Below are 13,732 nucleotides of genomic sequence, written 5' to 3' on the forward strand. Positions count from 1 at the left end.
AGGTTAGAATGTGATGCTAGAACCGCAAATTTATTGACCTGGTTTATGGTTAAAAATTATGAAATGGCTTCAGCAAGTGGTGCCATTATTTAACTCCAAAGAAGTTTTAGTTGTCAGGACTTACTGTACTTTTCTGACTTTAAGCCGCTACTTTTCTCCCACACTTTGAACCCTGCGGTCATTATAATGCTGCGTCTAATTTATAGATTTTTACTGAGAAACGGCCAACAGGGGGCAATCTAGCAGGAAGCGCGATTATTTGACACACTGTAGAAGAAGACGTCAGTAGAAGCACTTTCCAAGTGATGCATCATGTTTTCTATAGTGTTTTTTTGCAATCAGACCCATATTCACTGAGAAATGACTTTAATGAGGCAAGGAAACTAGATGTGGAAGAATACAAAGACATGCCATATTCAGCGATCTGCCGCATTGAAATGACACTTTCTTGGCCAGACTTGACTCACGGGTCAAAAGACAACATGTGCATCACCCTGAACCATATTCCTGTGTAAATATCTCATGTTACAATGTGACACTCACTCGATAAATACAAGCTCAGGATCAGATGTGAAGACACAGACACAGGTAAATCAGCTCACACAACTCAGATGTGTTCTTTGTTTGTTAAACTTCAAAATACTGTGTGTTTTATTTACAGTTTTTTTATTAGTCTAATTACTCCCGCAGCGCAGCAGACCTCGGGTGCACCGCGAGACCCGGTTCAAAAGACGCATCACTACTGCGTTTATTTATGTGTAAATATCTCATGTTACAACGTGGGCAACTGCGGTTTATTTTCAGGCCCGTATATGGACAAGTTCTATTTTCTCCGTAAATATTGTTTGCGCGGCTTTTATTCAGGAGCGCTGTACAGCCCGAAAAGTACGGTAAAGCCTATTTAAGTCTGACTAATAACTATTAGTAATTTTGAAAATTTACGTTTACATTTTTATTTTTTCAGAAAAAAAAATCTCCCATTGAGTTATGCAGGCTCCTGCCCTCCCCTGAAATTAGGAAATTAATAAAAAAAATGTAATACATGTTTTTTATAATCTTTTTTTTTCTCAAAGGAAATGTTTCTGCAATGTCCTGTTTTGAGTAGTACCTGTGCTTTTGCTTGTGCTTTCCTTGCTTTCCCAACTGTGGTTGGAGCAGAGATGCTTTGCCTCACAGGACACTGGTTTGTTGCTGTTCCAGTCCTGTGCTGACAGGCTCAGCTGGCTCTGCAGAGTCTGAGTACCATTACTGTGAACCACTGGGGCCTCAGTATGAACGCCTCCAGACTCAATCTTCTCATCTACTTTCCAAGTCACTGTGAAACTGTCGAGAGAAGGGCCGACCAGAAGACAGGAGACGGTTAATATTTGATCATTGTTTTGAAGCTGTTCCAGTGCAGGTCCTTGGACATATACACCAACAGTCTTAGATGCCAGCGGAGTGACTGAAAGAAACCAAAAAAAGTAAATACAGAATTGTTGACACATATTTCAAACTTGACAGCAATTTGATATTACCTGCACATACACTGATGTCCTCCTGGACTCTTTTATTCAGAGACTTGTCAGACACTTGACAGCTGAAGACCTTCCCAGTTTTCCACTCTGTTTGGGACACTTGCAGCTGACTGCTCACAACAACAGGTCCCTCTGCATTCAAACTGATGGAGACGTTTGACCCACTAGAAATGTTTTGAGATCCAGAAAGCCATTCAATGTGAGGGTTAAATCCCTGTGCAGTGCACAAGAGAGTCTGGTCTCCTGACTCATCACTGGGGGCCAGAAGGAGCTTCACTGAAGGATCCACTGAGAAAGACACACAGTCCCATTACTCTCATTATCTGTAGCAATGAAGTCACACATGCTGTTGTCATGAACATAAGAGGACTCTTACCAAAGATGCTTCCTGTGGAGCTGGAGGGAAAGTGTTTGGAGAAACCCTGGCTCACTTTGCAGCTGAAAAGATTTTCTTTCTTCCAGTGGTTCTTTGGGACAGAAAATCTTCTAGTGATCGATTGGAGGCCAGCGCCCTCACTGAGATGGACAAAGTCTTTAGAGGAAATATCTCTCCCGTTGGACTGAAAGGTCACATAGAGGTCAGTGGAGGACAGGCTGGTGATGTCACACTCCAGCACAGCACTGTCTCCCTTCAACAAATCTGGCAGAGACCTCCTGATGGACACTTCTGGAGTAGGGCCTTCAGGAGCTGCAGGAGAACCATGTCCAACATGAGTTAGTGTTGATTTGTTGTGTTGACTGAATCCATGATGCTCTCCTCTTACCTGCCACACGGACAGTCTTCTCTGTGGTAGGGAAGCACACATGCTCTGCTCTGCAGGACACACGCCCCAGTGTTTTCCATTGACTCGGGGGAAGTGTCAGCTCACTGATGATATGACTGGAGTTCATGTACTGCCTCACTGAGTGACTCTGAACACGACTATCATCCATCCACCAGGAGACTTTGGCCTCAAACACAGTGCACACCGAGCAGGAGGCTGTGACGCCAGAGGTTGAAGTCATCACGGTCTGGAACGAAGGGGTCTCCACCAGAAGCACAGGAAGGGCCTTTAAATGTCCTGCCACTGAGGGATGATATGGACAGTCAGTAACCAGAAGGATCGTTTTTTAAAAATTGTTTCTTGTGGAACGCTAAGCACAAATGTTACAAAATAAATGGGACCCATCGCTAGTATCGACCTCCTTGACTTAACTTTACTTAACACTGGTGGATTTTCAGTGGAGAAAATGTAGAAAGAGAGGTCTTAACGGTGATACAAACAAAAGAACATAAACAGCAATGTAGATAATTACTGTAGTGCTTTATTACCATGAAAGGGAAGTTGGTGAGTGTTATGAATTAGTCCAGAGAACGTATGGAAAAGTATCGCTTTTAAGAGGTTTAGCAGAAGAAAAGACTAGCAGCAAAAAGATTGAGTGTGTAAAAAAGATAACGGTTGCCAATGTTTGCTCTCAACAATCCATTAAAACAACTTCTTACACCTGTATGGTCAGCGATATTGGAAGTTAATTTAGTTCATAAAAACTAAAGTGTGAATGCTGTGCATTTTCTCTAGGCTTGTCATGTCACTGCTCTGGCAAATCTGTGGCGAACATCCTAAGCAGATACTAATGGAATGCCAGGGTTTCTAATGCATTTTGTCGGAGGCATTCTTCCTCTTCACCTATAGATGGCAGTGGACTGATGGTTTTGGATTTTACCTGCACATACACTGATGTCCTCCTGGACTCTTTTATTCAGAGACTTGTCAGACACTTGACAGCTGAAGACCTTCCCAGTTTTCCACTCTGTTTGGGACACTTGCAGCTGACTGCTCACAACAACAGGTCCCTCTGCATTCAAACTGATGGAGACGTTTGACCCACTAGAAATGTTTTGAGATCCAGAAAGCCATTCAATGTGAGGGTTAAATCCCTGTGCAGTGCACAAGAGAGTCTGGTCTCCTGACTCATCACTGGGGGCCAGAAGGAGCTTCACTGAAGGATCCACTGAGAAAGACACACAGTCCCATTACTCTCATTATCTGTAGCAATGAAGTCACACATGCTGTTGTCATGAACATAAGAGGACTCTTACCAAAGATGCTTCCTGTGGAGCTGGAGGGAAAGTGTTTGGAGAAACCCTGGCTCACTTTGCAGCTGAAAAGGTTTTCTTTCTTCCAGTGGTTCTTTGGGACAGAAAATCTTCTAGTGATCGATTGGAGGCCAGCGCCCTCACTGAGATGGACAAAGTCTTTAGAGGAAATATCTCTCCCGTTGGACTGAAAGGTCACATAGAGGTCAGTGGAGGACAGGCTGGTGATGTCACACTCCAGCACAGCATTGTCTCCCTTCAACAAATCTGGCAGAGACCTCCTGATGGACACCACTGGAGCAGGGCCTTCAGGAGCTGAATTAAGGGAGGGGGAAAAGTTACAAGAAAACTGCATATTGCATATCAACATCTAATATATTATATATTAATAATCTTACCTGAAATCTTGATGTTTTGCTCTGTGGTCGGCAAGCAGAGATGTTCAGCTTTGCATGTGAGGACAGGCAGTTGCTTCCACTCAGAAGGGGTCAGGGTCAGGTTGCTGATGACATGGGTTCTGTTGGATGCTTCATAGACCTGATCAGGAGACGGGACGTTACCATCCAGGAGCCAGGTCAGCGAGGCCTTCACAATGCTCTGCACAAAGCAGGTGGCTGTTATCTCCGAGTCTGCCATCACAACGGTTCGGAAGCTGGGAATCTCCAGACGAACAGCAGGGGGCGTATTTGGTATTGCTGTCATGGAAAAACATGAAAAGGAAAATGATTCAAAGTGAACTGTGATAAATTGGCAGGTATAAATAAATGATGCATGAGCAAACCAAGATGAGAGCAGTATATTTATGCAGTTTTTTCTCAACCTTTGACTTTCTATTTGTTGGATTTGCATCTTCATATACATTTTAATTAAAGAGGTAGAGGTTTTTTTACATAAATTATTTATTTGTTTTTTTCTCCACGGTGGGAATACTTGCAACACTGGTTAGGATTTCTCCAACTCAGTGACATTCCTAAATACCACGTTTCCTCACTTACATTTACAGATATTGATGGACTTGTCGTAGGGCGTGCTCATGTGGAGAGCCGTGCATGTGAAGCTGGAGCCGCTTTGCCATTGGTTCATGTCTGGCTCAATCTGGCTGCTCAAGGTGAAGGTGGAGCTCCCCTGGGTGCTTTTGTAACTCCTCTCGATGGGTGCAGAGTCCAGAAGAGGCTGGTTGTCCCTGGCCCAGCTCACTGTAAGTCTGTTTGGGTAGAAGCCACTCAACATGCACGTGAGTTTGACTGGAGCATCCAGAAAATCTCCCTCCCATGTCGGATATAGTGTGATGTTTGGAGATATGACCCTTGGATCTGAACAAGGACAAATATTCAAATATTATACACATAAACGGACTGGAAGTATTTGTGCATTGTATAGGCCACCGTACCTTGAATAAGTATTTCGTTTTAGATGTTCTTGAGGTTATTATGATAGAATTAATTCAGTTTGCAGCACAAAGTATATCCTATGATCATTTGGACCAATGAGGCCAGAGGGCCAAAATAATTAGTCTAAAGGCCACATTTGGCCCTCAGACTATAGTTTGGATTGGAACATTTTCAATGATTGAGCTAAAGGTTTTAAGTTATTGCTTCCCATAGTTTCTTCTTTATTGGTTATACGAGTATGGATGCGAATTTTGGGCAACTTTTAGTTTCAAAATAAATCTTATCTTAGAGTCATAGTTAAATCCATCCAATTTCTTTATCTTAAAAATCTATTGAATCATGATTTGTAAAAGTGTAAAGCCATAACAAATCAAATATATAGATAACCATATGTACATGTTTGTAAAGGGTAACAAATATTTTGTCAAAGTCTTAAGAATAATTTTGAACACTGATAATAATCAGTCAGTTTACAAATATACACTACCTATGAAGTCCTTGCATGAGGCTAAAGTGGCCCAACCAAAGCTGAGACCAGTGATTGGTCATCCATCTGCCACGTGACCGTTTGTGTTGGAACAAGCTCAGCTCTAACTGTAACACTCGCTGCAGCCAGCAGATGGCAGACTTTTACTGCGGCTCTTTTCACATGCGGTGGAGGGAGGGCTGGAAATGCTTTATGTGCAAATATTTCTTTTGCAGGACAGTGGAGGAGCTCAAACAGAAAGCAGCGGCTGGTGGCATCGAAACACCAGGTTCAAAAAAGGGACAGAATAGAGAAGTGAAAGGTCCAAAGAGCGACAAGGCGGAACAGTCGACAGGTGCACAAGACAGTTTTGACAGGAACAGCTTGTTTTACATTTCCCCGAGGCAATGGGTTCATTTAACTGTGAGTTTCAGTCCTGAATTAGACAGAAGAGAGATACCACTAAACCATCACATTTGGTTATTTGTTCAGTGTTCACACCCAGGTGCAGTGAAGAGACATTTCAAGAAAAATGTGGATTGTTAGACAATTATAAAAGATCAATCAATGAATGAATAAATATATAAATGTCAGTCTTACCTACAGTTTATTTCAAAAAGCCACACAGTGAATATTATACAAGAGAACACACACGTGACAGATGACAGACATACAAAAATGTTTGTTTTTACATATTCCAGAAAGTCTTATCATTCATTTGATCTGAAAGACAAAAAACAACAACAATATTGTTAATAATGTTTAATTGTCATTTATGCGACATATAGTAAATAATAAAAATAATAGATCATTCACAAAACTTGACAGTAGAATAATCTTTTAATTTACATCAAATAAATGTTTTATTTCAAATTATGCTTTTAATATGTTGTAAAAAATGTGTATATTATTACAATTGTATCTGTATCTGTAGTTTCTACATTTCAAAAATCTCAATTTGAGTTTTATTGATCTAGTGTAGTTTAGTGTACACAGACAGAGAATATTTCATATGTAGAATTTTAATGTACTTTTGTGAAAAAAAATGTTTAGTCACAGTTGCACAAATAAATAGTTGAACTCTGTTCACCGTGATGTCAAAAATTGAATTTGGAATATTTTAGAAATGGTGAAAGAATCAAATTCCTTCTATTTTATTTTTGAACTAAAAATAATTGATTTCTGTCAGTAATTTTCCAGGCCGAGCTCTTTGAATAGTCTGAGAGGTTGAAGTGCAGCGGAGCGGCCACTACTCAGTGTTGGATCAGGGGCAGTGGGCGTGTCTTATCCACTGAACACATCTGGATGACCCTCAGGCGTCTGACCGCCTCCCCTCTCCCTCCACAACATGAACAATTATTTTTTAAATGTTTAGGGTGTTTGTTTGTTTGAAAAAAGGTTTTTAAGCCGTGCACTTTCTGTGAGGGGAGCACAAGGTGCTGTGTCACTTCTCTGGAGTCTTGGGGGAGACATATTCAAATCAGAGCTTCAATACTGTGAATCATTGACTGAGCCGTTGTATCTTTAATGAGGTTTGAAACATTCATTTGACGTCTTCATCTCGATGCAGTGTGATGTCATTGAAATTATAGTAGCATAGGTAGAGATACTTCAATTTGCAGTAAATGTTTTATTTATGATCATTTGGGCCAATTCAGCAGGAGGCCCCCAGGCCATAGTTTGGACCCCTGGTCTAGATGTTATTGCATGGCCTGGAATGTTGCATTATATGGAATAAACATTTCTATCTTGCATTTATTTAATTTCAGATGTGTTATTTCTCTAAAACCCATTGAAAATAATGCATTCTTAACTCGGGCCTTTGTGGAGTCACCGGTTTGTACGTTTAATGATGTGGAATAATCCTGACAAAGCAATATCTGGAACAGTGGATCATCAAACAACTAAATCAAGAGCTTAACTTAGCTATTTGAATCCCACTATGTTATTGTATGTAAAGTGTGGTTCACCTTGAAAGCGGTGGTGGCGATACTGAAGAGCAGGGTGACGAGGAAGAGGAGGATGAAGGCCATGGCTGTGTTCTGCATCGTGTCCTCCTCCTGCACCTGCTCCGCGTTCCATTTGTGATACAGCTCAATCATGTCCACTATGTAGTCAGGATCTGGGGTCAAATCACCATGGAGACACAGTCAGTCAGTACAAGCACACATGTTTTACACACGTCATTTTGACTAATACAGATTTATTTAAGGATTTGACTATTACTATTATAAAGTGTCATTTTTTGCTGGTTAAAATATAATGTAGTTTGAACAAATGCCATGAATCAGGTAAAGAAATGCATCTTATTTAAAGTGCAATGTCAAATAAATAGGTACAAATAGTAAAGCAATCAAATTAAGTATTATTAACTCATGAAGATATTTCTTTTTTTGCAGTGCACTCTAAACACAAGACCTGGTTTAAACTGTATTAAAACTTAAATTTAGAAATGATTTTGAAACCACTGTGATAGAATAGATAAGACCTTGGTAAAAAATAAAAAATAAAGACTATTCTTGTCCCTCTCAGTTATAGATTACACCTCGGGTTGGGCACTTCAAAACGGTGACAAACGTTTATTCAATAATTACAGACTGATCTCACTCTCCTCTAAAATGACAGACAGATTTTACACAGACATATTGGAAAGTTACCTACATAACAGACAACAATATGATCAAATCTCTGGAATTCCACAAGGTTACATATTGGGGCCAAAACCTTTTATTTCATTTATCACTGATTTTTAGGAGATTGCAAGAAATCTGTTTTGTTATTTGCCGATGACACTATTTCAAAAAGGAAAATTATTCAGGAATTGAACCCATGATCTCCTTCTTGGGAGGCAAGAGCCTTTGCCACCGTGCAGCCAAGGAATCCAATAATAAAACACCTTTAGGTTCAGACTGGACAATGTTGCAGAGAAAACGCAGGTGGTGTTTGTGAAAAAAGAGTCACAGAGACAAAAGTCAAACCAGAAAAATAAATGACTTTCTCGACCAAGTCAAAACGCAAAAATCAAATCTCAATATTTGTATCAGAAGTACGTGTATCACAGTTTGAGAAGCACTTGCCTTTAGAGACCCTGGTGACCCTGAGTTGCTGGTGTGATTATTTATTTCAATAATCATAATTTATTTTGTTCTACTTGTTTATAATGAGGATTATAGTTAGAGAACATCTTGGTGTCAAATATGATGATTGTCGTGAGCAATTTTACAATTGTCACATTTCTTGCCTTAACGAATCACAGACTAGTGAAAACCAAACTAATTAACTTTGTAATGAATTTAATTATATTTGATTTCTTTGATAAATATTTGGGCTTGGTAAAATCCATTGTATTCATAAATGTACTGCACTGTTATTACTCAGTGTTGTATCGTAAAGTATAATTTAATATTATAATTAAAGTTTGAAATAGGTCTATTTTAAATAGTTTATCATCGCTTATCTTTTATCAATAATCATTGGTTTAGTGCAAGATCCAGTAGAGAAAACAGACAATATGAGACTCACAGTGACATAGAAAGACATAATAGACTTTGATGTCATTCTTGGTGAATTAAGTTCATGAATGAAGCCTGTACGTAAGTCTCTACATTCCATCCACAAACGTCCTCAAACACAACAAGACATAACTGACGACATCACCAAAAGGGACATACAACGACAACATAGAGTATTTTGCTGATGATTTTTATTGTTTGGAAGGTAATGATGCGGGACAAAAGAGAAGACAGAGAGACGCAGATCTACTGGGCCTTGCACGTGTCGGGGATCCTCATGTTAAGGTTAACCATGGTCGTTTGCTCAGACGAATGCTGCGTGATAGACCTGACGATGCTTTTGTTTCGCTCAATAGCCTCATGGTAAACCAGGCAGCTGTACACTGTCTCTGGCACCTCCCAACTGCTCAGAGGGACTGTCAGGTGGCTGTAGGCGTAGTAAGCGCCGTTGGTTTTCACGCTGTTGGTTGTATTGAACTCGTGCGCGCTCTCCTGATCGTCAATGAGCCACATGACATAGAGCTCCTCGGGGTAGAAGCCTTTTATATAGCAAGTCAGGGTCACCTTGTCCTCTTTAGCTTGTTTCAAAGGCGGCAGCATGAATACAGAGGGAGCTGTTTGAGCAGAGATGTCTGTGGAGATGAATCACAGTTAAACACTTACAATGTTAGAAAACACACGGCGCCATTGAGTCCTTTTGTTTTCCTTGAAATGCAGAAAAGCTTTAGTGAGGAAATGTGCAATAACCTAATTATGTATATGTACGGTTTGGTTTTCCTCAATTTATAATTTTACATTACAGCATATGAGAGATACTTGCATTACTGTTACCAAGCAACCACAAGGTAAACCAGTATTTTCCCCAAAAAAGTAAATCACCTGAAAATTGCCATTAAATTATGTTTTAAACTGTCAAAATGTGTTCCTTGCGCTTTTAGTTGTTGATGTTGTGGTAAAGCTGTTGATGTAAAGATGTTGACATAAAGCTGTTGATGTAAAGATGTTGATGTAAAGATGTTGATGTAAAGATGTTGATGTAAAGCTGTTGATGTAAAGATGTTGATGTAAAGATGTTGATGTAAAGATGTTGATGTAAAGATGTTGATGTAAAGATGTTGATGTAAAGCTGTTGATGTAAAGATGTTGATGTAAAGATGTTGATGTAAAGCTGTTGATATAAAGATGTTGATGTAAAGATGTTGATGTAAAGATGTTGATGTAAAGATGTTGATGTGAAGCTGTTGATGTAAAGATGTTGATGTAAAGATGTTGACGTAAAGATGTTGATGTAAAGATGTTGATGTAAAGATGTTGATGTAAAGATGTTGATGTGAAGCTGTTGATGTAAAGATGTTGATGTGAAGCTGTTGATGTAAAGATGTTGATGTAAAGATGTTGACGTAAAGATGTTGATGTAAAGATGTTGATGTGAAGCTGTTGATGTAAAGATGTTGATGTAAAGATGTTGACGTAAAGATGTTGATGTAAAGATGTTGATGTAAAGATGTTGATGTAAAGATGTTGATGTGAAGCTGTTGATGTAAAGATGTTGATGTGAAGCTGTTGATGTAAAGATGTTGATGTAAAGATGTTGACGTAAAGATGTTGATGTAAAGATGTTGATGTAAAGCTAACACTGTACAAACAAAGTAAGACAACATGAAAACCATGTGCACTAATGAAGTGCAGTGACTTTAAGCTGTTGGCCAGTCACTTATGAAGAGAAATGTTGACAACAGCAAAACATTTGAGTCGTTATTCATAAAGTTTGCTATAACTCACCATTCTTTCTCTCATAGACTTTTTTCAGTGGGTCTGAAGCATGATCCTCGTGTTCAAGTTCACAGATGCGCTTGATGCCTGTGTTCCACTCGTCGTACGTGACCTTCAGAGGCAGAACATAGTGGCCTCCATTGACCTTGGCCTCTGGGTCAGTGCTGTCCATCAGTACAGTCCCAGCCTCATCTCTCATGGACAAACTCATAACTTTCTTGGGTTCTTTCACTCTCACTTCACATGTGACCACTCCTACGCGCTGATACAGCATGTCTTCCAGAGTGGGCGGAATGATTTTCATCATAATATCATCAGACGAAATTCCAGCGCCTACAACAACAACAACAACAACAACAACAACAACAGTAATTATTGAAATTAGAATGGAACTGCAATGAAAACTGTCGACATTTACTAAGTGTCTGATTCAGATTGGAAAACACACAATGTGTTGCTAATAGGCATATATAGTGATCTAAGCTAGTGATTTGACCTCATTTGAACCATACTAGTCAAATAAACTAGTCTAAACAATAACATTTTAGCTACAAATGAATACTTTGTTGTTGTTGCTACAAATGAAAACTCACTGGGACATTTGTAGACAGGCCTGAATTCTTGGGTGGAATTGATGGACTGCTGCTTTGCCCCTCTCCCCACGTTAAACTTGCAGGTGAGTTTGGTGTCGTCCTGCAGGTCTTCTGTGCCTAGAGTCAGGAAACTTGCGGCAGAATACTTTGTCCCTTCGGTGGTCTTCACGGACTTGGAGGGCGTGGTGAACTCAAGGCTAACGTTGTTCATTTCTACATGATCTTTCAGCCATTTAAAGTCATAAACATTGGGTGAAAACTCGTTTGCCAGACAGGAAAATGTAACTTTTTCACTTTCTTCAGAGGTCATCATTGTAAGATTCGGCAATTGATAAACCACATCTGAAAAACAAACAGAAAAACACACACACATATATAATTGCAAAAGCAGGAAATGGATATATATGCAGAAGTGAATTGAATGTATTAGTTACACTGAACACACATCCTGTCGGTGTAGCAATAGCCTTACAAGTAATACAGTCAATTCAACATTCTGCATATACATGGACAGCCCAAGCAGACGGAGACGCTTTGACAACAGAACAACGTCACATTCAAGACAAATGAAAAGACAACACAACTGAAGAGCAAGAAAACATTTTTAGAAACGGGCCAAAAACAGAGAATAGACTATGTTTTGTTCATTTACAACAAGCTCAGCTCCTCCACTCCACTTTTTATATCACGATTCAACTCAAGACCTTTACGACACTAAAGAATAATCCTTATGAAGGCACAATAAGAAGATTGAAAAATAATTTACAGTAAAATTGACTTTAAATACAAAAACTCTTACAATTACATGAAAGCTCAACATATCAATAGTATTTTTTTGGGAGTAAAATTTGGAAAATTGGTGGTGTTCAGTTAGATTGAATTATTTTGTAAAACATATCAATAAAATACATATCTACATATATATATGAAGTATAAACATGATTTTTTTTGTGTGATTAGAGTTGAAATTCCGTAAATAATAATAATAATAATAATAATTGAAACGTGCACATTTTGTCCAGAAGAATTGACATTTGAGAAAAGACTAAATATCAATTGCTAAACTAATATAAATGACTATTTAATCATTCTGACCATTCAAATTCCTTTTTCAAAAAACGTTGCAGTCAAATTACAAATTTAATTTAAACAACAGATTTTTTCAAATTACGCAATTAATACAGAATTTTTTTGCAGAGAGAAAGATATTTTGCTACTTAATTATTCTGCTCATTAAATAGCTCTTTCTAATATTTTTGCAGCCATCGTACAAATGTAACACTAACATCATACTTGTTTTTATATACTGCACAATCATTACAGAAGAATTAAGTTTCCTTTGAATACATTTTATCACTATTTTTGAAAGAATATTTCTCAAACACCGTCAGACATTAAATACAATTGTATCACAAATAAAGTACTTTAACACTTACTTGGCTTGACAAAATCCACCTCTCTGTTCCCGCTGGCATGTTCCACTCTGCATTTGAAGGGGTGCCGCTGGTCCCAGTCCTCTCTGCGGACCCGGATCTGACTGACCCCGGAGTAGACGTCGTTTTTGAGTACGGACGGATACTGGATGGAGTCGGTCAGGGCGGTGTCGTTGTGAGTCCACGTGAAGCTCACCGATGACGGGGTGAAGCCGGTGGCCAGGCAAGCCAGAGTCACCGTGTTTCCAGAATCAGTGTTGCATGGCATGACCGGGAAGACCGTGGGGGCCGTGGGGGTGGCTGGGAAAACACGACAAAGAGGTGAAAAGGCTGTTTGCAAAAGGTCGACGAAGAGTCTCATCCAGGACGCTGCAAAACAGGTCAAATGATGTCATGCGACGGTGAATAAATGGTGAAAATCAAACAAAGCGAACAAGTCTTACCAGTTATACATCTTTTTCAATTGAGTTAATATATATAGTTCAAGAGTGTTTTGGAATTTCGATTTTAGCCAGTAAAAAGTATCAGAATGATGGACAATTTAGTGATAAAAAAATGAATATTATGTCTTTTGAACAGGAAAACGTTCTTGAAATGATGCTTATAACCCGTGATCACTGAAACATATGTATCCAACTTTTAACAATTCAATGGAAAACATCAATCCGACTTTAAACATTTTTGACAAATTGCCACATTCTTACCTTTGCACGGTGTGGATTTATTGTTGCCATTTTTGACACATTTAAACGATTTGACTCTGCACTTACATTCTTACTCTCATCCACATTTTACACTGCAACGATTCACAATTTATGCTCGGATTTAGAATTTTCTAAAATAAAGATAAACATACCAAATGCATAAATATGAATAAATAAGAGGCATTACCTGATGTGACGGTTACCATGGTGCCTTTTCCCCAATAGTCGAAGTACCAGTCGTCACAGTGAACAAAGTCAATGATCGC

At 39.1% G+C, this 13,732-nt stretch overlaps 1 protein-coding gene across 1 annotated transcript in view; it reads right to left on the reverse strand.

Annotated features, from left to right (window-relative positions):
* Positions 1-13,732, reverse strand: part of ighd (immunoglobulin heavy constant delta) — a 36,120-nt gene that overhangs the window by 4,897 nt on the left and 17,491 nt on the right. Inside the window, exons 4-12 of the mRNA XM_072442496.1 lie at positions 12,766-13,062; positions 4,590-4,907; positions 3,993-4,289; positions 3,598-3,909; positions 3,222-3,509; positions 2,282-2,584; positions 1,894-2,205; positions 1,518-1,805; positions 1,109-1,444 (exon numbers count right to left, since the gene is read on the reverse strand). Of these exons, the coding sequence (XP_072298597.1) occupies positions 1,109-1,444; positions 1,518-1,805; positions 1,894-2,205; positions 2,282-2,584; positions 3,222-3,509; positions 3,598-3,909; positions 3,993-4,289; positions 4,590-4,907; positions 12,766-13,062 (2,751 nt within the window). The remainder of the gene's footprint in view (positions 1-1,108; positions 1,445-1,517; positions 1,806-1,893; positions 2,206-2,281; positions 2,585-3,221; positions 3,510-3,597; positions 3,910-3,992; positions 4,290-4,589; positions 4,908-12,765; positions 13,063-13,732) is intronic.

Source organism: Eucyclogobius newberryi, unplaced genomic scaffold, assembly GCF_026437365.1.
Source record: "Eucyclogobius newberryi isolate DKJ021-1_F unplaced genomic scaffold, fEucNew1.0.hap1 SCAF_13, whole genome shotgun sequence".
In the NCBI taxonomy this organism is placed as follows: Eukaryota; Metazoa; Chordata; class Actinopteri; order Gobiiformes; family Gobiidae; genus Eucyclogobius; species Eucyclogobius newberryi.